The sequence below is a fragment of the Neomonachus schauinslandi genome, chromosome 5 (genome assembly GCF_002201575.2).
Source record: "Neomonachus schauinslandi chromosome 5, ASM220157v2, whole genome shotgun sequence".
Lineage (NCBI taxonomy): Eukaryota > Metazoa > Chordata > Mammalia > Carnivora > Phocidae > Neomonachus > Neomonachus schauinslandi.
Window position 1 is genome coordinate 148,867,744 of NC_058407.1, and position 25,180 is coordinate 148,892,923.

Below are 25,180 nucleotides of genomic sequence, written 5' to 3' on the forward strand. Positions count from 1 at the left end.
AGTGGGAGAGGGAGAAGCAGGCTTCCCGCAGAGCAGGGAGTCCGATGCGGGGCTCGATCCCAGGACCCCAGGATCATGACCTGAGCCGAAGGCAGACGCTTAACGACTGAGCCACTCAGGCGCCCCTGTATCTGCTTTTTACACTAAATGGTAAAACATAAACACTTTACCATCTTTTCATAAACTCTTCAAATATTTTTTAAATGGCTACATACTACCCTGTTTTGGCGGTATATAAACATTTACTAAACAGTCTAATTACTGGCCCTTTAGGTTTGTGCTGTCTTTACTTTATCCAAGAATTTCCAAAGAGAACAGCTTGAATATTTGTTAAAAAAAACAGGCACTGCTAAGACTTACAGTCAGAAAGGTCTTTATAAACCCTAATCAGAAGACGGTTCATTTCAACCTATCACCTGACCTGATAAAAAGGAATTAGAAGAACTGCCCTACCGCACACATAACTCATCTCTTGGCCCTCTCAAACATCGGCGTTCGTCTGCTTGGACTATTCAATGTCAAGCAGTGACCGCCTGCCCTTATGAAACAGACCTTCTCTCTGAATTTAATCTTAAAAATGATTTATTCCCAGACTAGGTTTATTTTCCATGGTCAGCAGTAAAGGCAGTCATAGCAACAGTATTCTGCTTTCCATGGATTAATAATAGCACTCTATTGTGGGGTGCTATTAAAAGTGCCTCAGATCGTGTTAGTACAAAGATACCAATATACCAAACCCTGAAAAATTCCATGAGTGAGACTAAACCCTTGCATAGTAATATTCTTTCATATCCAAGCTGAAGCTGTCATTCATTATACCTAAAGCCACCTGGACAGACCAAAAACATAGCAAAATTCTAAAACTACATATGGACTTATGATTTACTTACCAAAGGCACTAAAAAGCTGGTAAAGGTCGCTGGTTTTCCACTCTTTGGGGAAAGTCACATGGAGAACATGATCGCGTTTTGGTTGCACTATGGGACAAATTTTTGATAAGAGGTTGACAGCTGAAAAGTGAATGATACACCAGTGGTTCTTTAATGAAACTAATCCCCAGCTAACTTGAGGAATTGCTGGGAATGACTCATGATTACCAAACAACTCCTAAACGTATTTTTAGGAATGGCAGGACTCTGCCATCTTAGCCTCAACTTGGGCTCTGATATTTCCTAGAACCCACAACGGTTTGAACCCTGACAATTCTATGCAGACTATCTTTGCTCATGAAGTTCTGGTGAAAATTATTTCAAGGGAATTAAAAAAAAGACTGCTTTGTTCAAGACATTTCACTAAGTGTTTTTCTCCTATTAATCTAGTCCGCGTATTTAGCGCACCATCCAAATCCAATGGACTGAGGTTAAGGAGAGGCAGTCCTGAGTCAGTCTCATGTTCTAATCTCAGACCCGCCGCTTAACTGTGCACCTCTGAGCAAGAGACCAAACCGCTCTAGCTACTCGTGGCTATAAATTGGGAATGATGGTATTTAGCTTGCAGAATTGTTGCGAGAATAGTGCATCAAAATAGAAATCTAATCTGGAATGCAACACATGTACTCCACATATCACTGCAATGACTATTATCATCAGGTACAGTTCACCCTTTTCTACACCCCTGTGGCATGGATTTTAAGGCAAATAAACCAAGGCTAGAAAGAGAGCAATGGAAAAGAAGAGTGGGACAGCGAGTAGGAGAAAGTAGAGAATAATCCAAAACAGCAGCAACCACCTCCCAAATAGACAGGCCTTCCGAGGTTTTCAAAGAAAAAGACGGGGGAAAAAAAAAAACAACTCTACCCAACTCAAGTATATACATACTCAAATGACTGGAAAACAGAGAACTTATGGTTACTGACATAGCTAGCCATCTCAAAATTTACCGTGTATTTATAGGAAATTATGAATTTAGAGCTCTGAGTGAAAACAAAATAATGAAGAGAAGATATATATTCTTTTAAAATTCAACTCATGCATAAACTGGAAAATATAAATACAGAGATGAGTTAATCAAGACCCAAGGGCACCATTAACTTAAGCATACTATTCATATCAACCACAAAATCACTGCCTGTTTTTAAGTGAATGAAGCTCTTTCTTCAGTAATACTTTCCCTGTTATCCCTTCCAGACCACACACTTCAATGTGCAGATGCAATGAAAAAATAAAAATTCACTTACAGTCTGGTCCTTCCAAGTTTAGATAGGGGATATCCATGACTCTCATAAGAAATAACCTACAAAAAGAAAAGAAAAACAGGTAATGGGCTAACTCCTATGAAAAACCCGATATAGGCATCTATTAAATTCTTTACTAGATGCTTCTTATTTATATTACTCCATTTCTGAAATCATTTTAAAAAGCTCTTACGATTTGCCTCAAAGATTTTTTTCTCGAGGACTAAATATTTATCATAAATAGAAAAAAATCAATCTTTGGTATCCCCAAAACCTACAAAAGTTCCTGGCACTCAACAGCTACTCAATAAATTATTAGCTAAATGAATGAAACTAGTAAAGAGTCAAAACAAAGTCCTCTGCAGGTCTGCTCACTGGTCAAGGGAGCCTGAGAGAAAACAAATGTTAAGAATGCTAACCATCTCACAGATGTCTGAACTTTTCCTACAAATTATAAAGGGAACCCCTATGATTGGTGTTTTGTGAGCTGAGAATCACAGCACAGATTTTTTTTTTTTTTTTTTTTTTTTTTACTGAAATGGAAAGTCACTGGATAAATACCAATCTTATTGGGTGAATTACACAGTCTGAAATACGATACCATCTCAGAAGGGCATGCTATTACTGTCGTTTCAAACATATTAAAAGCACAAAGCAAAACAACACTTGGTAAAGAAAGCTATTCACTGATATAAAACATATAGCGGTCATTTTATGTATACCTTCCAAAGGAAAGGATACAAAGGCTCTTAAAAAGGAGTACTTGTAAATTACAACTCTCTGTAATGCCATTCAATTTTTTTTTTTAATTTGCAAGATTATGGACAAAATATCAGGCATTCTGTTGTGTGCAAGATGATTTTAATAAGTTTTACTTAGATGACATTACATTGTGCGTTTCTGGTAGATTCTGCATTATACAGAAAATTAAAACGGCAATCCAAGAGCCCAACAAGCAATTAGTTTGGCTTCACTGACCCACAATTAAGGCACATTATTACCAGGCATTCAAAAGCTAAGCAGGGCATGATCTAGTTTACAAATGGAACCATCAGTGTAAAGAACACTGTTCGGTTAATGCCAAAAAAAACGAAGTCATGGTACTCTGTGGTTTAAGAACTTGTTGCCTGGCCTACAATTTAATCAACCAAATCCTATGGCTAAGAAACCAATTTTATTTTTAGTTCACTAACTTAGGCTCAAGCATAATGTTCTGGTGCTGGGATCCGTTCTACCCAATTCAATCAATAGTACTGGTAATGCCGGAAGACACTCAGACATACAGAGCACCCAGCACAAAGGAGTTTCTCAGCGATGGCAGCTAGGACTACTGCCAACCAGAACCTATGAGGTTATTCCTGGGTGAAAAGGCTCAGTATTTTTACGCTTCAAAAAATTTCCAATTTTCCATTTAGTAAATTTAGAGATAGTCCCCAAATTCTAAAAACCAAATAAAATTAAATTAATTGAATAAAATTATTAAATTAAATAAAATTAAAATAAATAAAAACCAAATAAATTTTAAAAACACCCTTAATTTAAAAGTTAATGGAACATATCAAGCACCATAAAAATAATATAAAGTTTTTACCCTAATTTCAACAGAGGAATAAAAGCTGAGTCGACAATTTGTTCTCTGATATTTCATCTGAATTTCACCCCTGACTAAAATAAGTAAAAATCTGTTCTTAGCTAAAAGACTCAATAGATTTTTTTTTTTTACAGTTAATTCCACACTATCTTGTTTGCTTGTTCATTGCTATACTGTCAAATACCTCCAAAATCAAAATCGACCTTAAGGTTCAATAAGATGCGGGGGGGGGAGGGTCAGTAAATTATAGTTCATCATTTCAAAAGAGTATTAAACAATCCAAGAAACTATAAAAACTTCAAAACATTTTAGGATTTTTTTCTACTTCTGTAAAAATGACATTGGAATCTTTTTTTAAGTTTTTATTTAAATTCCAGTTAGTTAGAGGCGCCTGGGTGGCTCAGTCGGTTAAGTGGCTGCCTTCGGCTCAGGTCACAATCCCAGCGTCCTGGGATCGAGCCCCATATCGGGCTCCTTGCTCAGCGGAGAGCCTGCTTCTCCCTCTCCCTCTGCCTGCTGCTCCCCCTGCTTGTGCTCTCTCTCTCTCTGTGTCAAATAAATAAAATCTTTAAAAAAATAAATTCCAGTTAGTTAACTGTGTTTTATCAGTTTCAGGTGTACAATATAGTGATTCAGGGCTTCCATGCATCACCCAGTGCTCATCACAAGTGCACCCCTTAATCCCCATCACGTATTTCACCCATCCGCCCCCTATGCCCACTCCCACTCTGGTGACCATCAGTTTGTTGTCTAGAGTTAAGAGTGTGTTTGTTTCTTAGCTTGCCTCTCTCTTTTTCTTCCCTAAAGCTCATTTGTTTGTTTCTTAAACTCCACGTTTGGGTGAAATCATATGGTATTTGTCTTTCTCTAACTGACTTCACTTAGCATAATACTCTCTAGTTCCATCGTGGGAATGCAAACTGGTGCAGCCACTCTGAAAAACAGTATGGAGGTTCCTCAAAAAGTTAAAAATAGAACTTCCCTATGACCCAGCAATTGTGCTTCTAGGTATTTACCCAAAAAATACAGAAATACTAATTTGAAGGGATACATGCACCCCGATGTTTACAGCAGCATTATCTACAATAGCCAAACTATGGAGAGAGCCCAAATGTCTATCAGCGAGTGGATAAAGAAGATGTGGTGTATATACACAATGGAATATTACTCAGTCATAAAAAAGAATGAAATCTCGCCAGGGGCGCCTGGGTGGCTCAGTCATTAAGCGTCTGCCTTCGGCTCAGGTCATGATCCCAGCGTCCTGGGATCGAGTCCCGCATCGGGCTTCCTGCTCTGCAGGAAGCCTGCTTCTCCCTCTCCCACTCCCCCTGCTTGTGTTCCCTCTCTCGCTGTCTCTCTCTGTCAAATACATAAATAAAATCTTAAAAAAAAAAAAAAAAAGAAATCTTGCCATTTGCAACTGGATGGAGCTAGAGTGTATTACGCTAAGCGAAACCAGTCAGAGAAAGACAAAAACCGTAAGATTTAACTTATATGTGGAATTTAAGAAACAAAACAAGGGAGCAAAGGAAAATAAGAGACACAAACCAAGAAACAGACACTTAACTATAGAGAACAAACTGATGGTCATCAGAGGCTCCAGAGGGGAGGTGGGAAGGATGGGGGAACAGGTGATGGGGATTAAAGAGCGCACTTGTGATGAGCACTGGGTGAGACATAAAAGAGGTGTATCACTATACTATATACCTGAAACTAATATTACACTATATGTTAACTGGAATTTAAATAAAACTTTTATTTATTTATTTATTTATTAAAGATTTTATTTATTTATTTCAGAGAGAGAATGAGAGAGAGCACATGAGAGGGGGGAGGGTCAGAGGGAGAAGCAGACTCCCTGCCGAGCAGGGAGAAGCAGACTCCCTGCCGAGCAGGGAGCCCGATGCGGGACTCGATCCAGGGACTCCAGGATCATGACCTGAGCCGAAGGCAGTCGCTTAACCAACTGAGCCACCCAGGCGCCCAAATAAAAACTTTCTTAAAGGTCCCAAATTTTATACTATGATTACAGCTTTGTAAAATTTTTATCATTAAACTAAGAAATAAAAATACCCCTCCACCCCCACTAAAAAAAAAAAAAGCCAGACAAAGATTTTGGGAACCTGAGTTTCGTTTTTTAAAATTCCTTTTACTATTATTTTTTAAACTCAAAAAAGAAAATAGGGGCACCTGGGTGGCTCAATTGGTTGAGCATCCAACTCTTGGTTCCGGCTGAGGTCGTGATGTCAGGGACGTGAGATTGAGCCCCGAGTCAGGCTCTGCACTCAGCACAGAGTCTGCTTGAGATTCTCTCTCTGCTTCTGCCCCTCACCCTGCTCATGCTTGCTCTCTTTCTCTCTCAAATAAATAAACAAAATCTTTAAAAAAAAAAAAAAAAAAAGAAAGGAAAGAAAGGCCACCAGAACTGAGAGGCCAAGGGGAAATAGAGACTCTTTTAGAGTCACATGACTAAAAATGCCAGTTAAATCAATCTCATGTATCCTGTGCACTATCTTACCTGTTGCAGGGAGAGGAATATAAGGTAAAATCACATGTCTGAGTCTGCAATTGCTTGATTTCTTTTTTTTAAATACTGTTTTATTCCTAAAATCATGGGACCTCACTAACAAACTGAGAAAACCTATCATCCTATAAACAGCAACAAGAATTACACTTTTAAAAGGAGACCTCCCCAACTGATCTCACCATGTAAGTGTCTCAAAACTTTTTTTGAAGGGTATCTTTTGTCACCCAACAGACAATTTGTTCTCTGATATTTCATCTGAATTTCACCCCTGACTAAAATAAGTAAAAATCTGTTCTTAGCTAAAAGACTCAATAGATTTTTTTTTTAGTTAGTTAATTCCACACTATCTTGTTTGCTTATTCAACACTTTCACTAAATAGAAACCCCTTTCAAATAAATTATTAATAGCACTTCTCACTCTTCTCCAATGCCTCCATGTCTGGGCTTTAGAGAGAAATGAATAGCCCCAAGCCCTGGAGGAACACGCAAACCAACTGTGTGTGTGCCTTGGCAGCCTGCACCTCTGGAGAAAGCCCTGCAATTGGGAAACCGACCCTAAAACTGGAGCTGAGCGTCACTGGAACTGAACCAAAGTCAACTCCCCAGTGGCCTCCCACCCCCGTATGCCAGGCTGTCTGCAAGCCGCAGCTCTGGTCACATCTCTGCCCTTCTGAAGTAAAATTACAACATTTCGTTATGTGCATGCCTCCTACAAACTGGCTATCAAAAGGCTGACACCTCCCTGAGATGATCTGATGAAAGACTTCACATATGGATCGTCTGAGCAACAGTGTTCATTCTCACACAGGAAGGAATGCACTGGGCAAGCAGCAATGCTGATAAACACACGCAAGGGTGCTCCTTCCCTGAGAATTGTACTGACGCATGCTCTTACAGAGGCCTTCCTCTGCAGATATCAAACACACTCGAACCAACACTTGCACAAAACAGTATTTCTATTTTAGTAAAGATTCAAGATGGCTGTAATTCAGTGAAGACATGACAGGGTGGGAGTCTTGCCACATTCCCACAAGCCTCCTTGAAGAAGTACTATTTCAGCGCTTATTGGCTAAAAGGGTTGACACTAACTCTTCAAAGATTAAGATTAAAACTTTTATTTGATACAATCGCCAATTTTACACCAGGATTCTCTCCTAAGAAACCGTAAATTCAAGTTTACATCCTAGATGCCTCGAAACAAAGTTTACCCTTTTTGGCATCTATCAGGTTTTTAGTTTCTGCAGTTATATGACTGATGATGCCGTTAATCTCTGTTACCTAACATGTCTGGAATGATCCAACAGTAAAGCACAGCAAACTCTTTTGCTCATCAGACTAGGAGACTTCAGGTCAGCCTCTTTAATGGGCTACACGGCGTAAGCTGTGCACAATGCGTTTATCTCCGAAGAGTCCCCCATATGCTGCGTGGCACTCACAAAAAGCCATCCGCCAACATCCTTTTCAGACCTGGGCAGTATGACACTGTGGCCTAGACTGTGTGAGAAGGCTTGCTGGTCACTGAAGAATTCCATTCCAGATATAAAACTTCTTAGGAGCCCAGACTCTTGAGCCCTTATGAAAATGCGGTTCCCCAGATCAACAACATCAGTACCACCTGGGAACCTGTTAGAAATGCAAATTCCCAGGCCCTACCTGAGACCTGCTGACTCAGAAACTCAGGAGACTGAGAATCACTGAGTTAACAGAACACGAAAAGAGTATGTTCAATGTTGTGCTGCCATTAATAATGATTAATTAATCAACCGGCATAGTAACGACCAATATGTTGTGCCAACTTCTCCAAAAAGCATTAGTCTTAATGATTTTTTACATTGAATGAGTCTGGCTTAGAAAAACACAAAACTATCAAAACAAATACCAAGGACTACCTCAAAATCCAGGAAGCAATAACTTAAGTCTTCTACCACTCCCTGAAACCAGGAGCTCAACTGTGGCAAGCAACTAGCTTCTCTGCAAGAAATAAATTGGGGGAAACCACGGCTGACCACTATGGTTCTTGTTTTTAAGGAGACAGAGAAAAAAGATTACTAATACCACTCTCTTGGCAACTCATTGCAAAAGCCCAACCTGGTTCTGTGAGTTGGCTTCAAATGATCACCTCTAGCATCACACATTTAGCACTAACTCGGCACCAAAGACCGGCAAACGCTTGCGTGATATCACGCACAACACACTGAATCAGATACCTCTCACCTTATCAAAATTCTCTGACCTTACCAACAAGTTTCAGACACTCATTCTGGCCACCACAAAGCACACAAGCCTGCTCTAAGAACTACACTAAGATCAAAGGTCATTCTTTGATGACACAACAGCTTGCCTTGGACTATGGCTTATCTGAACCATTCCCCAGTTGTCTAGTGAATAAAAAGGGATTGCACAAGGATGCCAGTGTTAACCCATTTTATGCAGCTAAGCTCAAAAAACACAGAGGGCAAAAGTGATATTCAAAAATGCACGCAAGAAGTCCCGAAGGTGATTCAGGAACACTATTCACAAGAGGCTCAAATCTCTGGGAACTGAAAAGACCCTGACAGTTCTTTAAAATTCTGCATTACCACATCTATGTATAAAATCAATGATTCTACTCGGAAATGAAAGAAAATATTTAATTCTGCTCCCACAGCAGCGTGCCTTCCGGTGCTATGTCCGAAGGCAGAGTAAGAGAGCGAATCAGAGTGGTGTGTCAATGGCTGCTTGTAAGAAGCAACTGGCAAAAAATGGTCAAGCCCATGCAGTGCAGGGGAAGCGCTTACTGACGAGAGGTCTAACCACAAAGGTTAAGTTATGTAAGTGGACCACGCTATAGCCACCCGACAAACCACTGAACATCATCCACATGACACTGGCCACTAGTTTTAGTATCTTTTGAAAATTCATTATTGTATTTTTTTTAAGTTACAAAATCATAGAACTAGTATAATCTCAATCAGTAAATGAATTATACTAATCTCAATTAGTAAATGAAACAGACACAGAAAACACACTGCTAGGACATTCATTAAAATGAAGGGATTTGGGGGGAGGGGCTGGTGGAATTATGAGTGGGTATTTTGTGTTCCAATCAGAAAAAAGTACACATAGGGCGCCTGGGTGGCTCAGTTGGTTAAGCGACTGCCTTCGGCTCAGGTCATGATCCTGGAGTCCTGGGATCGAGTCCCGCATCAGGCTCCCTGCTCGGTGGGGAGTCTGCTTCTCCCTCTGACCCTCCTCCCTCTCATGCTCTCTGTCTCTCATTCTCTCTCTCTCAAATAAATAAATAAAATCTTTAAAAAAAAAAAAAGAAAAAAGTACACATTTTTTTAAGTACAAAATTCCTGAGTAAAATAACAACATTTATCATTATATGTTCAGCTTATTTGATCCTCTGGTGTCTGCAGGACAGGTAGATAAGCACTGGCCTCATCATACCAGGAATGAGAAAACAGGTTTTTCCAAGTTCAGTGGCTTATATGTGGCCAGCAAGGGAGCAGAGGCAGGACAGAGACCCGAAGCTTCTCACTACTAGCTCTACAATAAAGGCCGCCCCCGCCCCTCCTTCTGCTGGGTGCACCTCTCACAGTTGGCTTTTAACCTGAGCTGTTTCCAAAGCCTCGATGTGAAATGGTGAGCGCCTGGAAGAGTTCCAGCAGGAGCATCCAGGGACAGGTCAGCTTTTTAGTCCTCAATCACTACCAAAGCCCCTAGTGGGTGTATGTGCAGCAAGAGCTTGAGATACGAGCCTCCAGAAACGTTTTTGTGGGGGGAATGCTCTAAGGGCTGATTAAATCATAGCAGAGCCCAGACACATAACATGAGGCTGCCATTTGAGCAAAAGCTTTGGGTAGGCTGAAATTTCAAGGCAATGGGAATGACAGGCAGCAAGAAAAGCCTAGTGCCTTTCCTGTCAGAAATGAAAGGGACAAGATGAAAGGGACCCACGTTTGCGGTACAGGAGCTGCTACGCTGGGGTGCATGGGCTTCGGGCTTCCCAGGCACACCTGCCCCACACACTGTGATCACCCTCAGGAAAACCAGTGAATCGGCATATCCCAGGTTGGGAGAGATCTAGAGGTGCCTGAATATAAGAGTGTATCTTAGGCGATGTCAGATCTGGGCACATACAGCCAGGCCTGAATGATCCGGAAGGATTCCTAATGTCATGGCAAGTCTGCATAAAGAACAACAGTGCTTATCTGGTCTCCTTCCCTGGCAAAAAGAAAAACCTGAAGCCACGAGACTCTTCTTTCTTCCTCCTAGAAATGCACTATTTCATTCGACGAGCAAAAATTTGCATTTGTTCATCTGCTTTCTTCCAGACGACACTTCTGTTCCTAAAAAGCTTTATCTCAAAAAAAAAAAAAAAAGAGAGAGAGATTTCCAAGTAAAACTGCATTCCTCTCACACCACTGAAGACTGGGATATAGAGACATGGAGTAAAATCTCATCTCAACACAATCTGAGCAGTGAATTAATTTGAGGCTCACCCCAAGTCCCAAGCCTTCCCAAGGAAAACTGAAACCTTTTTTTTTTTTTAAAGATTTTATTTATTTATTTGAGAGAGAGAGAGTGAGAGACAGAGAGCATGAGAGGGGGGAGGGTCAGAGGGAGAAGCAGACTCCCTACCGAGCAGGGAGCCAGATGCGGGACTCGATCCCGGGACTCCAGGATCATGACCTGAGCCGAAGGCAGTCGCTTAACCAACTGAGCCACCCAGGCGCCCAAAACTGAAACCTTTAATGACTGCCAGCCCTACTGTATTTGCAAATGGTCTTGGTACTTCCTTCAGGGCACAGCAGTAAAAGCACTTCATAAGAACCTTGTATGCAAGGGCTCATCATTATACATATTTATGTGCTATAAAAAACTAATTTTATCATCCAGGGTAGGAAGCATACAGACATCTCTCACAAAACAAGCTCATTTATTTTGCTCACTAAAGCGCTTGTATAAAATACGAAGGTAACCACTGGCCGGAGGGGACTTACTGTGGCATCAGTTATTTTAATGTCACCCAGGCGGGGGGCACACAGTTTTCAGTGTAGTCACTTGATGTTTTGACAAATAGAGCATTACCCGACATCTGTCCTGAAGCCAACCCGTGGCCTTTCTTAAACAGATACAACACTAGAAACAAGGGGAGGGGGAGAAAGAAAGAAAACCAGCAGCTCATCTGAACAATCCCCATCAAATGAACCATATCAAATTACATCAAATAAAAATGTTAAACTAAGCATTATACAAAGGCAATGTCTGCACAGCCTGTGAAACAGCAGACTATAAACTGTCAGGGGAACCCAGCCCCACACAATCCGCTGGTTGGAGTCAACATCTTTTATGACCACTTGCTCAGGCCAAACACCAAGAGAAAAGGAAATCGATGAAAGATACTAGCATCATCTCCTCAGAAAACGTGCAACCCACCGCAGAACTGTCTCTTTAGAAACTGGGTGCTTGGGGGGAAGAAACCATTCCCGGTCGAGCACAGACCTGGGTTATCCCTGACTCTGCCATTTCTAAGACCCTCGGCAGACAGCCTTAGCTTTAAAATGGGGACAATACTGGGGTGTCTGCTTGGTAAAGCGCATGACTCTTAATCTCGGGGTTGTGAGTCTGAGCCCCACACTGGGTGTAGAGATTACTTAAAAATAAGATCTCCAGGGGCGCCTGGGTGGCTCAGTGGTTAAGCGCCTGCCTTCGGCTCAGGTCAGGATCTCAGGGTCCTGGGATCGAGCCCCGCATCGGGCTCCCTGCTCAGCGGGAAGCCTGCTTCTCCCTCTCCCACTCCCCCCGCTTGCCTTCCCTCTCTCGCTGTGTCTCTCTCTGTCAGATAAATAAATAAAATCTTAAAAAAAAAAAAATTAAGTTAAGGCTCTTGAGAACATTATCCTGGACTACCCAAGGGGGCCCTAAATGCCAGCCCAAGTGTCCTTATGAGAAAGAGGCAGAGGGAGGACACACACACACACACACACACACACAGCGGAGGCTACAATGTGACCACAGAGGCAGAGATCGGACAGATGTGGCCAGAAGCCAAGGACTACCAGCAGTCACCAAAAGCTACAAGAGGCAAGAAACATACTCTTCCCCGGAGCCCCGGGAGGAAATGCCGCTGTGCCGACACCTTGATTTCAAAATCCTGGCCTCCAGAACTGTGACGGAACAAACTCCTGTTGGTGAAGCCACCAAGCCTGCGGTGATCTGTTAGGGCAGCCACCACAGGAAAACTAGTACAATACCCTATTGTGGAGGAGGCGAGCTATTTAAATATATATCCAGAGGTTGACTGATGTTTTTTTTTTTACCTCTACAAATTACTTGTTCATCGTCATGATAAACAAGTCATGAAGCCAGGGGAAAATCTATCTTAAAGTAACCAGAGCCAACACGAGGCTGGAACAGCTCAGCAGGTGCACAGCCCCTGTAACACCCCCGAGGCTAGGCAAGCCAAGAAGAGGTGTGCACGGTCTGTGCCCTTGAAGATTTCTTTAAAAAGCAGCCTTTTGAAAAAGCCACAGATGCAGCTCGCCTAATACATGTCTGGCAATCAAGACTGCAAGGTAGAAATTAGACAAGCAAAACCAGCTTGAGGCAAGCATCCTCCTTCCTGAAGAAGTCATGAAAACAAGCACTGGTTCCCAGTCTTAAGAAGCCAGACTAAAGGCCTGAGAATCATTCAATGTGCCCTGGACTCATCTGTCTTTTGCCTTTCTGAAAACCAGTGTACTACAGAGCTTTCAGGGTAACCAAACCAAGTCAATTCTTGGCGATTCCTTCTATCCTAGTAACTTGGGGAACCAAAAGTGAAGCGAACATGAGTCAGGCTAAAATAAAGGGCTTTGGCTAAGGCATGTGAGTATGAAATAGATCCTGCGTACTGGGGGCAAATACATTCTGCAAACCAGGAAGAAACCTTCTGGAATCTGGGAGGCTGCTCTAAGCATTTGCAATGCTGTGATTTTACTCCTCATGGCGCTGGACTCCAAGATTTGCACAATCCAGAGAAGGATGAAAATGGACTCCATTTTTTATAAAAGGCATACTTGTTGGCTCTCTATGATTAAAAAGTAATGTCCACAAGAGCACCACAGTCCACTTCTAATCAGTTCAGAACGAGTGGTAGACTATGCTCCCCAGCCCTGGTGCAAAATCCATTCTGGGTAGAAGCGAAGGGGCAGAGGACATCACCCCTTCATTCAAGAACCGCAAATATAGGGCGCCTGGGTGGCTCAGTTGGTTAAGCGACTGCCTTCGGCTCAGGTCATGATCCTGGAGTCCCGGGATCGAGTCCCGCATCGGGCTCCCTGCTCTGCAAGGGGTCTGCTTCTCCCTCCGACCCTCCCCCCTCTCATGTGTTCTCTCTCTCAAATAAATAAAGAACCGCAAATATAAAATTAAAGGATGGGGCGCCTGGGTGGCTCAGTTGGTTAAGCGGCTGCCTTCGGGTCAGGTCATGATCCTGGAGTCCCTGGATCGAGTCCCACATCAGGCTCCCTGCTCAGCAGGGAGTCTACTTCTCCCTCTGACCCTCCCCCCTCTCATGTGCTCGCTCTCTCTCATTCTCTCTCTCTCAAATAAATAATCTTCAAAAAAAATTAAAAATTAAAAATTAAATTAAAAGATGGATACCACTACCACGCTGTTGGCAAAGCCAGCCAGCCGGCCACAGAAGGTCCCACAATCACCACCATCACTGTCTACCTCCATCCTGCCTCCCTGAGCCCTCGGTTCTGGGATCTCCAGGGGCTCCTGTGGCCAGAGGCATGCACAGGGCACTGCTGCTCCTGGTGCAGACAATTGAAGGAGACTGTGCCCTTCACCTCGCTGCTTTACCAGCATCCTAAGGCTCAAGACACACGAGTGTGACCGGCACACGGGCAGAGAGTCTCTTCTTCCCATTTACAACCCAACCTCGCAGCAAGACCTTTTTCATTAAGACACAAAGACACTCAGGCAGTGTTTTCTTAAGGGGATTCCAGGTCGCTGTTCTCTATAAAAAGGATTTTATCGGCATCCTGCACTTCTGCCTCTTTCCTGCTCGCAACAGAGACTGCCACCCAAGAAAACCCGGCTAAGTACACACAGCCCGCTTTGTTCATCTACCACTGCCGCCAGTACCAGGAAAAACAAGAATCACATTACTTTCTTGGAAGTTCACTGTGGTGAAAGCCACAGCAACTAGACTCCACAACATGCCACACCCCGTGCTGACTGGCCTAATCGAAGCTTCTCTGCAACCTGAGGTAAAGCCTCCCAGGGGGCCATTTATGATCTGCGTTTCACAGATGTGACAACCCAGCTTCAGAGAGGATGAAGGTCCCACCCGAGGGGCACGACGGCCCAGGCTGAGGCCTCTGCTCTACCCATTATGCTTCTGCAGCCCTGCAAACAAGCAAACCCCAGCCAAGGTCACAGCTTTGCAACCACACATCTCAAGGCTTATGTGCCTAAGAAGTGATCTCAACCTCAGACGGCGATCAAAGAGAAGAGGAAAATGGTCCGGATGTTTGCAAAGTATCAGTCGTTCTCACAGATTAAGATCTCACGGAAGCAGTGAGTTGCTCAAAAAGGAACAGCTCAAAGAAGGACAAATGTACGGAGACCGAAGAAAAGTAGATGAGAGGTTCGCAGGAGGTAAGGTGGGGAAGAAGCAAGGAGTTACTGCTTTATGGTTACAGAGGCGCTGCTTGGGGTGAGCAGGAAGTTCTGAGGACAGAGAATGATGATGCTGGCACAGCGCTGTGAATATCATTAGCGCCCTGAATCGATGGGGCGCCTGGGTGGCTCGGTTAAGCGTCTGACTCTTGATTTCAGCTCAGATCATGATCTCAGGGTCGTGAGATCGAGCCCTGCGTCGGGCTCTGTGCTGGGCACGGAGCCTGCTTAAGATTCTCTTTCTCCCTCTCCCTCCCCCTCCATGTACTCACTCTCTCCCTCTCAAATAAATATTTTTTTTTAAATGTTGAAAACGGCAAACTGTATGTTACACATATTTTATGATAATTTTTCAAAAGTAATAATGTCATATACAAAAAAAGTTGAACTGTACGCTTTAATTGTGTGAATTATTTGGTATGTGAATTTACATCCCCATAAAGCAGTTAAAAAAATAAAAAGAAACAGCTTCCAACAGGTTTACCAAGTAAATGCCATTTCTTTCCTCCCCTCTCTCAGTAAAAATCTACACCTGGAAGGGCTACACAGCACAAACACTGAGAAACCACCACAAGCCTCCAAGGGCAAAACCAACAAGCAAAAAGAGAAATCACATGCAAATCTTCTCCCTGAACACCATTTAGTTACAAGCCGCCTTTCCTCCTCCCCCTCCCTTTTCTGATCAAGGCTCCTGATTGAATAGGAAGCCCCTCCTTCAGGGTGTGTGCAGTACAAAAGGTATGATTAGGCCGCCTGGGTGGCTCAGTTGGGTAACTATCCGACTCTTGGTTTCAGCTCAGGTCCTGATCTCAGGGTCATGAGATCGAGCCCCATGTCAGCTCAGCGCAGAGTCTGCTTGGGATTCTCTCTCTCCCTCTCCCTCTTGCTCCTTCCCCACCCCTAAAAATAAATGGGTAAATAAAATCTTAAAAAAAAAAAGTTATGATTATAGGATGCCTTCTATGAAGGCACAATAGCCGACCGTGTGCTCCCGGCATCTGGTCAGAGATGCACATCGTCAAAGTATAAATGTCCCCAAGGCAGTGGCAGCAGCGCCAGGCTGACCGACAGCCACCTTGTGCCAGGCCCTATGCATTTTACAGACATGCTCGCATATTACCCTCACTACAACCCTGTCGATTGGGTATGAACGTTCTCCGTTTACAGATGAGGAAGCTGAGACACAGGGAGGGTATGTAACTTGCCCAAGATGGCACAGGTGTAAGAAGTGGGACTGGGATTCAAACCCAGACACCTGACCGCAGAGACCACAGCTATCCTATATTACATGATACCCCAAAGTGAAGCCATTCTACTGGAGAAGCTAATCAAGTGATTTAAAAATGTTAAATGCAGGGCACCTGGGTGGCTCAGTCGGTTAAGCGACTGCCTTCAGCTCAGGTCATGATCTCAGGGTCCTGGGATCAAGCCCCGCATCGGGCTCCCTGCTCGGCGGGAAGCCTGCTTCTCCCTCTCCCACTCTCCCTGCCTGTGTTCCCTCTCTCGCTGTCTCTCTGTCAAATAAATAAATAAAATCTTTAAAAAAAAAAAAATGTTAAATGCAAATGGAACCAGTTCCATGGACGGCTGTGACATCCCCAGCTGCGCCTTACCCACGGCACAAACTGTGTTGTAACTCTTGCTTATGTTGGGACCATGGAAGGCTCATGGTGGGGAAAATCACTGTAACACAACAGCGGACTTACTTTATACCCAACCCAAACAGTGCGTAAAGACCCATTTGACCCATCACCCAGGATGCTAAAAACCGACAGCAAACACTGGGAATCAGAACTGATTAGCCTCATCCTCCTGTTATTCCAGCACCTTCTGTATGAGGGACTAGCAGGAGAGGAGAAGAATACCACTCTCGAGAGACAAGCAGGGTCTGCACTTGCAGACACGTGGGCTCAGGGCCAACTCGCTAGCGACCTGTCACTCCACGCGGCTCGGCAGGAATGGCGATTGCTCATCAATGGAGCAAACGAGCTTTGCTCTCCCCGTGATCACTGCAAGGGCCGGGAAGACAGGAGGTATTTTGTTTTCTTATGATCCTTCAGTTCAAAATCTCTCTGATGTCAAACAGGATACACATGCCTATATTATGCCAGCACATGACGGCTTTCCATGGAGGAAAAGGGAAAAACGCGGGTGCTTTAGTTCAGGTATCGTAATGATCCCTCCCCCTCTATGCTGATCGTGGTTACATGTACCTACAGAACCTTCTGTAAACCGCTGTATTCGTCTGAATGAGAAAACTTTCATAAATGATCCAAACCAAGGACAGCTTGTTCCGTTACGTCCCAAATGGACGCACTTCATCAGCACCTGATTTCTCATAAGCAAACACTAAGAGGTGGGTACCAGCAAAAGTGAACCCTTTATATTTGTTCCAATTTTATATCCACATGGTAACAAATTTTCTTCCTGATCATGAAACTAGAAACACAAAACACATTCCACTACCACATCTACTTTTAGAATCCACCGGCATGTTAAATTCTCTTCCGTTTCAAGAAAGGGAAATAATAAATACTGGGCAATGTCCTTTAGCATCTCGTGCGATATTTATAACTTCTGTGGGAGGCGAATAATTTTATCTCCATTTTATAGAGGAAACAATGCGTCCAAGAGTGTATCACTCCTTCTTATGGCTTGTCTCCTCACCTCCAGCGCAGAGACAACATCCAGCAATGTCCATCCCAGGAAGGCCTAGATTTCTACAGGAATCCTGTTCCTACACAGGACACTTGTGCCAAGACCAAGATGGCCATCCTCTACGGAGAACGGCAGGCAATTCTTCCTTTTTAATTCCCTTTGCTCATTTCCTTCCTCTTTCTAAGAAATGAGGTAAATAGAAAATAACCTTCCCAAAAACCTTCAGAAAAGGTTATCTACGAGAGAGTTTAACCGACACAGATGACTATTAATAAAACATAAGGCAAAAGCCTGATTTTGTGCTTCTCTGTGGTACGAAAAAAAATGAAAGCAGAGTATTTTTAGCTCTTTCCAGCCTAAAAGGATTTGACCGGAGGATCTTCTCCAAGGCTGGTTTTCCATGCATTGATTAAAACTGACCAAGGTTATAAAAGAAGGTAAATCACTTCCTGCCCAGAGAGCCTACAACATAAATGAAGGGTACATTCCACACACAGCCAGTCCTCAGCAGTGGTCTGATCCGGATTTCTATTGCTCAACTCCCTTGCGACGACGACGTTCCTTCTGATTCCAACAAAGGAAGGAGAAATGTAGGAGGTACCCAGGCCAGGAAAGAGACAAAATGGCAGCATGCAAAAACAGGCCATTCTTCTAGGCAAATATGGCTCAGAAAGCACCTTATACTCCATGTGGTCTTTGCAGATCACTCAAAAGCCAGCTGTCTTGGGGATTTCTCAATAGCTCTCAATACAACTTCCCAAAAGGCATAACTAATGCAGCCAAATGCTAATTCAGAACAATGCAGAAATAGGTGGAGTTTATTTACCCCTCAAGGTTTACTTTCTAAACATAAATCTGGTAAGAGAGGAACAAAAAGTTATTTGCATATGTAGGCAGCCTGATTTCCACTCAAGTTTATGTTAGGACTATGCATATTTGGTTAAGCTCATACTGAGAAAAGGCTGGTGCCAAACAAACTCTCAGAGAAATTTACAGACTTTTCTAAAATCAACCACTTGAGAGAATGTTGATGGCCCTTTCTGAATGTTTCTCTACAAGGGTAATCTTGAAAAAAAAAATGACAAAATCAAGGTTAACGTCACAAATCAAACCTGCATGAAGTAAGAATGAGGTCAGTATTAACACAGAAAGAGATGTTGAAAGGTGCAAGTGCTTTCCCCACTTTCTAAATGGGTTGAGAAGGGATGACCACATTTCATAATGTATACAGATATCAAATCACTATATTGTCCACCTGAAACTAATATGATATTGCATATCAATTATTTTTCAAAGAAAAAAGGGACGACTATACTTGACCAAGCTATTCCAATGTAGAATAAAAATAGTTCTTATTTTGCATTTCAAATCCTGCTGGACTTTTTTCCTTCAGAGATGAAGAAAATATTCTTCCTTTACAGATGGAAGGAAAAATGGAGCAAAAAAATCAAGAATTTTCAGGGTGATATCACAGGAGGATTCCCAAATCTTCAACTATTTTTGGTATGCATCTAGGTTTCAGGGGGAAAAAAAATGAACATTCCCAACGTAAAATGAAACTATGTGTTTACTGTCCAGTTCTTCTGAATTGTCTTGAACATTATTAGTAATAATAAACTGGTCTATTAATACATAAAGTCTTTGTTAAGCTTCTTAATTAAAGCTAATTTTGATTGCTCTTCATGTTGGTCACACAGGTTAATGATAAACTAAGATGCAGCCTATTATCGAACCAATTTGTATCCATCACCTGATTTTATAAGGAGTTGATTTCAGTGGAGAAGCAGGCTTGTTGTTTCAAATATTTAAAAATGAGGGGTGCCTGGCTGGCTCAGTAGAAAGAACATGCAACTCTTAATCTCAGGGTCGGGAGTTCAAGCCCCACATTGGATGTGGAGCCTAGTTAAAATTTTTTTTTTTAAAAATTAAATATTTGGGCGCCTGGGTGGCTCAGTTGGTTAAGCGACTGCCTTCGGCTCAGGTCATGATCCTGGAGTCCCTGGATCGAGTCCCGCATCGGGCTCCCTGCTCGGCAGGGAGTCTGCTTTGCCCTCTGACCCTATCCCCTCTCGTGTATTCTCTCTCTCTCATTCTCTCTCTCTCAAATAAATAAAATCTTTAAAAAAAAAAAATTAAATATTTAAAAATGAGTAAACATGTCCCAGTTGAAAAATACTGTTGAACAATGAATGGACTTAACATCCTGCACATAAAAGTGCAAGGAGCGGTCATGATCCGAACAAAAATTAGGGTCACCTGCACGTTTCACGGTCCGTGACATAAGCTGTCCTTCCAAAGTTTTACAAAGATAAACACTACCCCCAAAATAAAAGTGAAGAGCTAAGAAAATCCTGTTACCCATAAGGAAATGGACAGACAGCAAGGATTCAACTGTTAGCTTCTAGAATTAATTTTCCATGCCAAAAAAAATTCAACTTTGTATCCTTATCATGATGCACACTGAGTAATGTATAGAACTGTTGAATTACTATATTGTACACTTGAAATTAATAGGACACTATGTTAACGATACTGGAATTAAAATTAAAAACTTAATAAAAAATTCAACTGCATTTTCAATATATACTATACTGTTTTCCATTCCTCTCTGAAAGATGTTTTGAAAGTCAAACACATTTACCTCCGAACTTCCACAGAAAAGAACAAAGATTAAAAAAAAAGAAGAAGCCAGAGTGTGATAAAACTTACTAACTCAGACTACACAAACTCCAAACCTGTAGGAATCCAGATGTTTGGAATTAACATCTGTCTCTGCAGCATGTCACCTAAGTACAAGCACTGTGATACCAGTATTTACATAGACATCCAAAGGAGTCAGTGTTCTTACCCAGTAAAGCACTGATAGGATTATAAAGTGCTGCATATAATGTAAGGAAATGATGTAACCAAGCCAACGCTGAAATGGTTCTTTCTCCCAGCAGTAATGACCCATGTGGGCGGCCTTGTTCTGTCTGGCTCCCCCAGAATCTCCTAGAACCAATCCTGTTAAGAGAGCTGGGGTAAAGAAGGTTTAGGGCTCTGGCACGGAGCCCAACTGTGGCCAGCTTGAGGATCACATCTATAACTTTCGTCTCAACCGTGCCAAGAAAGCACAAACCACACTTTGAAGTAATCATCTTAAGAGTCTTTGAAAATGCTCTGAACTTAGACATCTCCCTAAATCACACAGACTTCTTGCAACAATGAGTACATGAGCAAGCTTTTACTTCACTGGATCCATTCAGATGAAAGCTTGGGATAAAACGACAATCAAAACTTCTCCACAGATTATCTTTAAAAGCCATTTGTGTAGCCAACATCTTCTTAAAAAGAGTACTACTTAATGGGATAATAATGCAAGTATAAATAATAACCTCACGTGTAAAGTATGTTAGCAGTGTTAGGTCCAACTACGTACACACACACACACACACGCACACTCACGCGCACAGTCTCCCTTGCACGTAATTTAAATGCCAAAACCACCAGTTCTTTGTCTTGGAAAAGATGCACTACCTTTGGCAGTGTTTTCTTTTTTTTCTTTCTTTCTCTCTTTTTTAGCCAATATATTTAATAAGTCATTTCCCAGAAGGTCAATTTCTGTTTTCGAAAAACATCTGAGTCACTTGAGATGAGAAATACTTTATCTAAAAAATGCACCACAGCTCCCGATCATCCCTACCTGACATCCCAGATACTGGGCTCTTCCACAATGAGAGAACATGGGCACCGGGACCCTGATTACTTACTTGTTAAAAAAAGGTTCAACGAGTTTTGATCTGGCAGACACATGAATTTTTGGAGGGCTAAGAAAAGAACCTAATGAAGAAAAGAAGCAGAGTATTACATACAGTCAAGGAGACAAAGGCTGAAAGTTCAGACAACAAACCATGTAAATCAATAGCACGGTTCAGAAGGGTAAGAGGCACTCATAAGGGCCAAGTGCCACACCAGGTAAGGGTCAACGGGTCTTCCTATGGACTCTGCACGCCCCACCCCAAACCCCTCCAACGCTGACCTCCAACCCTCCCACTTAGACCTGGGTGAGTGGGCCCCAGGGAAATGGTAGACAGGCAAGATCCAGCCCAGACCACGGTATGTTTGGTGGAAGTAGGTGTGGTGAATACCTAGGTAGTTCGCCATGGAGATGAAGCACAGCCCTGTGATATAAGCATCATAGCCCGCCTCGTGGAGCTGTTCAGTAGCCGTGTCATAACTTGGAAAGCCTTCTGCACTTTCTAAAGAGAAAAAAGAAAAAGAGGTTCCCAAGGATATCACAAATCGTGAAGACGGGCAGGCACACTGCCCTACCAAATTGCATTGGTATATGCCGCAGAAATATCCTAGACAAGCAGGCAAAGGCTATCTACTTCTTAATTGTCTCCACACAAGACCTTGCAATGTGAAATAAAAGGGTCACTGAAAATGAGGGTCTAGAGAAATGGCTCAGTGACATCATCAAAGACCCAGCCACAGGCCTCCTCACTGCACACTGGTGGGTACTATTTACAATCATGCATAACTTGCCCTATGATGATGATCCCTCTTCTGACTGTTTTCTGAAGTCCCAAGGAGCTTCTTCCCTGATGACGTGGGACTTAAGTATTTCAGTCATGACTAATAATACCATGGATTTGTGCGTCCCACTGTCTGGGTCTGAATCTATGTTCCACCATTTATCTATGTGATCTTGGGCAAGTCACTCCCACTCTGGGCCTCCACATTGACAAAATGGAGATGAAAACCAAACCTCCCTCATGAAACTTATAGGAGGATCAAATGAGCTAATGCAGTAAAGCTCTCACATGGTGCCGGGTACATGGTCAATGCTCAGTCACTGGTATCCATCAATACCCCAGGCAACCCTCCCAAAAGGCAAAATTGACTCTCTTCAATATCGGCAGCTCAATTCAACAATGCCCTCTGCTGTTTCCAAGCTAATGGATCTAAAGATGAAGGCACAACTAACTCCAAAAATAGATCAGAATTTGCTGTCACGCTGCCTGTGGAACATGGGGCCACTTCGCAAGATAGAGCATTTTACAACATGATTCTTCCGTCACACTGACACACACACATGCTGAAGACTATGTCTGGGAAGAGCGACCAGCTTTGGAGTAAATTCTCTGCCAGGTACCAGCATATTACATGGAAAGAATGGTATAAAACTATAACTCATAGGGGTGCTTGGTTTCGGCTTAGGTCATGATCTCATGGTCATGAGATGGAGCCCCGCCTCTGGCTCTGTGCTCAGCGCAGAGTCTGCTTGAGATTCTCTCTCTCTCCCTCTGCCCCTCCTGCTTGTGCTCTCTCTCTCTAAAATAAATAAATCTTTAAAAAAAAACTTTTAAGGGGCGCCTGGGTGGCTCCGTTGGTTAAGCGACTGCCTTCAGCTCAGGTCATGATCCTGGAGTCCCAGGATCGAGTCCCACATCAGGCTCCCTGCTCAGCGAGGAGTCTGCTTCTCCCTCTGATCCTCCTCCCTCTCATGCTATCTCTCATTCTTTCTCTCTCAAATAAATCAATAAAATCTTTAAAAAAAAAAACAAAAAACTTTAACTCATAAATATTTCCTAGAACCATTCTGAAAATGAGTATCAAAAACATTGTAACAGGGGCACCTGGGTGGCTCAGTCAGTTAAGTGTCTGCCTTTGGCTCAGGTCATGATCCCGTAGTCCCAGGATGGAGCCCCATGTCAGGCTCCCTGCTCCACAGGGAGTCTGCTTCTCCCTCTCGCTCTGCCCCTTCCCCCACTCCTTCTCTCTCTCCCTCTCTCTCTCTCACTCTCTCCCTAAAATAAATAAATAAAGTCTTAAAAAAAAAACACACAACAGAACCAAAAGTATGAATGGAAATTAACAACAAAGACTTTATTCTTATGTCAATATAAGGCTGTTTAAGCACGAATTTTTAACCTCCGTATTAAGTATTAGACTTTAAGCTTTAAAAAAGTCTTTTAACATGATAGCCAAGTAATATCCTCTTATTCTACCACCAGCTGAAACACGTATTTCCAAAATCAATTATTTCCATCATACTGTTATAGAAAAGGTCTAGGCTTTCTTCCCTCACCCTCACTCCTTTTCTTAATTCCTTTTTTGGACTATTACCCAGAAAGGGAAGCAAATAGCTGTAATCTTGGCTGCTTTAGTACCTTCCATTGTCAATTTCTGAACCATTAGTCCATTATCAATGTCTTCAGAAGTTTGCAGGCTGCAGCTAATGGAATGCTAATTACAGTGTCAGCAGCAAAATGAGGTGTACAGGAACCAAGGAAGTAACACGTGGCAAGTTCACCGAACACCTGGATAGGAGCCATGACCAGACATGGCAATACATCTCTGCCCCGAGAAACATTCCTCCCTACTTCTGGTTTTCCTTGCTGCTACTGTTCCACAGCTAAGCCACCTCTGTTGAGAGGCAGGGCTGGAGACTCTCCTTCCTCATCTGGAAACCCAGGTCTTGGGCTTTTCGGAGACAAAAAGTATATTTTCATTCGACCTCTGGCAATTAATCACCAAGTCTTTGTCCCTGCTTAAACAATGTACCATAGAGAAGAAAGACACATCAAGTTTTGGGAGAATTCCAAGCATTAAGAAATAAAAGCCCTGAAGCTTTAATTGCTAAACTTCTCAATGAAGTTTAGCAATTAAAATCTACCCCAAATCTATAAACATAAAATAGACATAGGATTATGAGACCATCTTTATTCAGAAAGCAGTAATTCAACACAGGGCGTGAGCAAGTTAACTCAGCCAAAATCTGTAAATGTGCCTGATGGTGTCTAGAGCAGTTTCATCTTCCTTCTGTGAGATCCGTGATCACAAGCACTTGGGACACTATCAGGATCACTTTATTTTCTTACCAACTTTAGGAGGGTTGAAAGGCGTCTCTTTTAACCGCTTTTCCAATTCTGCAAGGGATGTGTTGTTAATGATATCCTGCAAACCAGAAAGCAGAGAATTATGAGCTTTAATCATCTCAGTACAACACAGAGGATTCACTCAATGTCAGGACCCAAAAAAAAAAAAAAAAGGGTCTATCTAGTACTGCCCCCTTGTGTTCTTTAAAGAAACTCAGGAGTCATGGTTTCTTCAACGTGAGAGACAGCAAGTGTCAGGTTCACCATGCAGAAAGTATCACCATAGGAAACATCTTTGGAGATGTGTTAAATATCTACAGAACTTGGGCCAGAAAGCTATGCTGTTCTGGCATTCATTTCACTCAGTTATGTAAAGTCACTTCACAAAATAGCAAATGATTTCACTTTTACCTGAATTTTCCTAATTAGAAAATATAACCAAAATATATAAAATCAAGAAAATAATGAAGTGTGTGCATGAATAACCTATTCAGAAATGCATTCTATATATATAGAAATATATATATACCCATATACATATATATATACGTACATACACACACGCACATACGTATATACATATATATATATATATATATATATATATATATATATACATTTTTTTTTTTTTAGTAAGCTCTATGCTCAACTTGGGGGCTGAATATATGACCCTGAGATCAAGAGTCTCATGCTCTACTGACTGAGCCAGC

At 42.4% G+C, this 25,180-nt stretch overlaps 1 protein-coding gene across 2 annotated transcripts in view; it reads right to left on the minus strand.

Annotated features, from left to right (window-relative positions):
• Nucleotides 1–25,180, minus strand: part of PARN (poly(A)-specific ribonuclease) — a 160,577-nt gene that overhangs the window by 103,687 nt on the left and 31,710 nt on the right. For both annotated transcript variants that reach the window (XM_044915622.1, XM_021698157.1), the window contains 5 exons: nt 24,474–24,549; nt 21,735–21,845; nt 21,357–21,426; nt 2,177–2,232; nt 891–977 (listed from right to left, as the gene is read on the minus strand). In XM_044915622.1, coding sequence (XP_044771557.1) covers nt 891–977; nt 2,177–2,232; nt 21,357–21,426; nt 21,735–21,845; nt 24,474–24,549 — 400 coding nt within the window. The remainder of the gene's footprint in view (nt 1–890; nt 978–2,176; nt 2,233–21,356; nt 21,427–21,734; nt 21,846–24,473; nt 24,550–25,180) is intronic.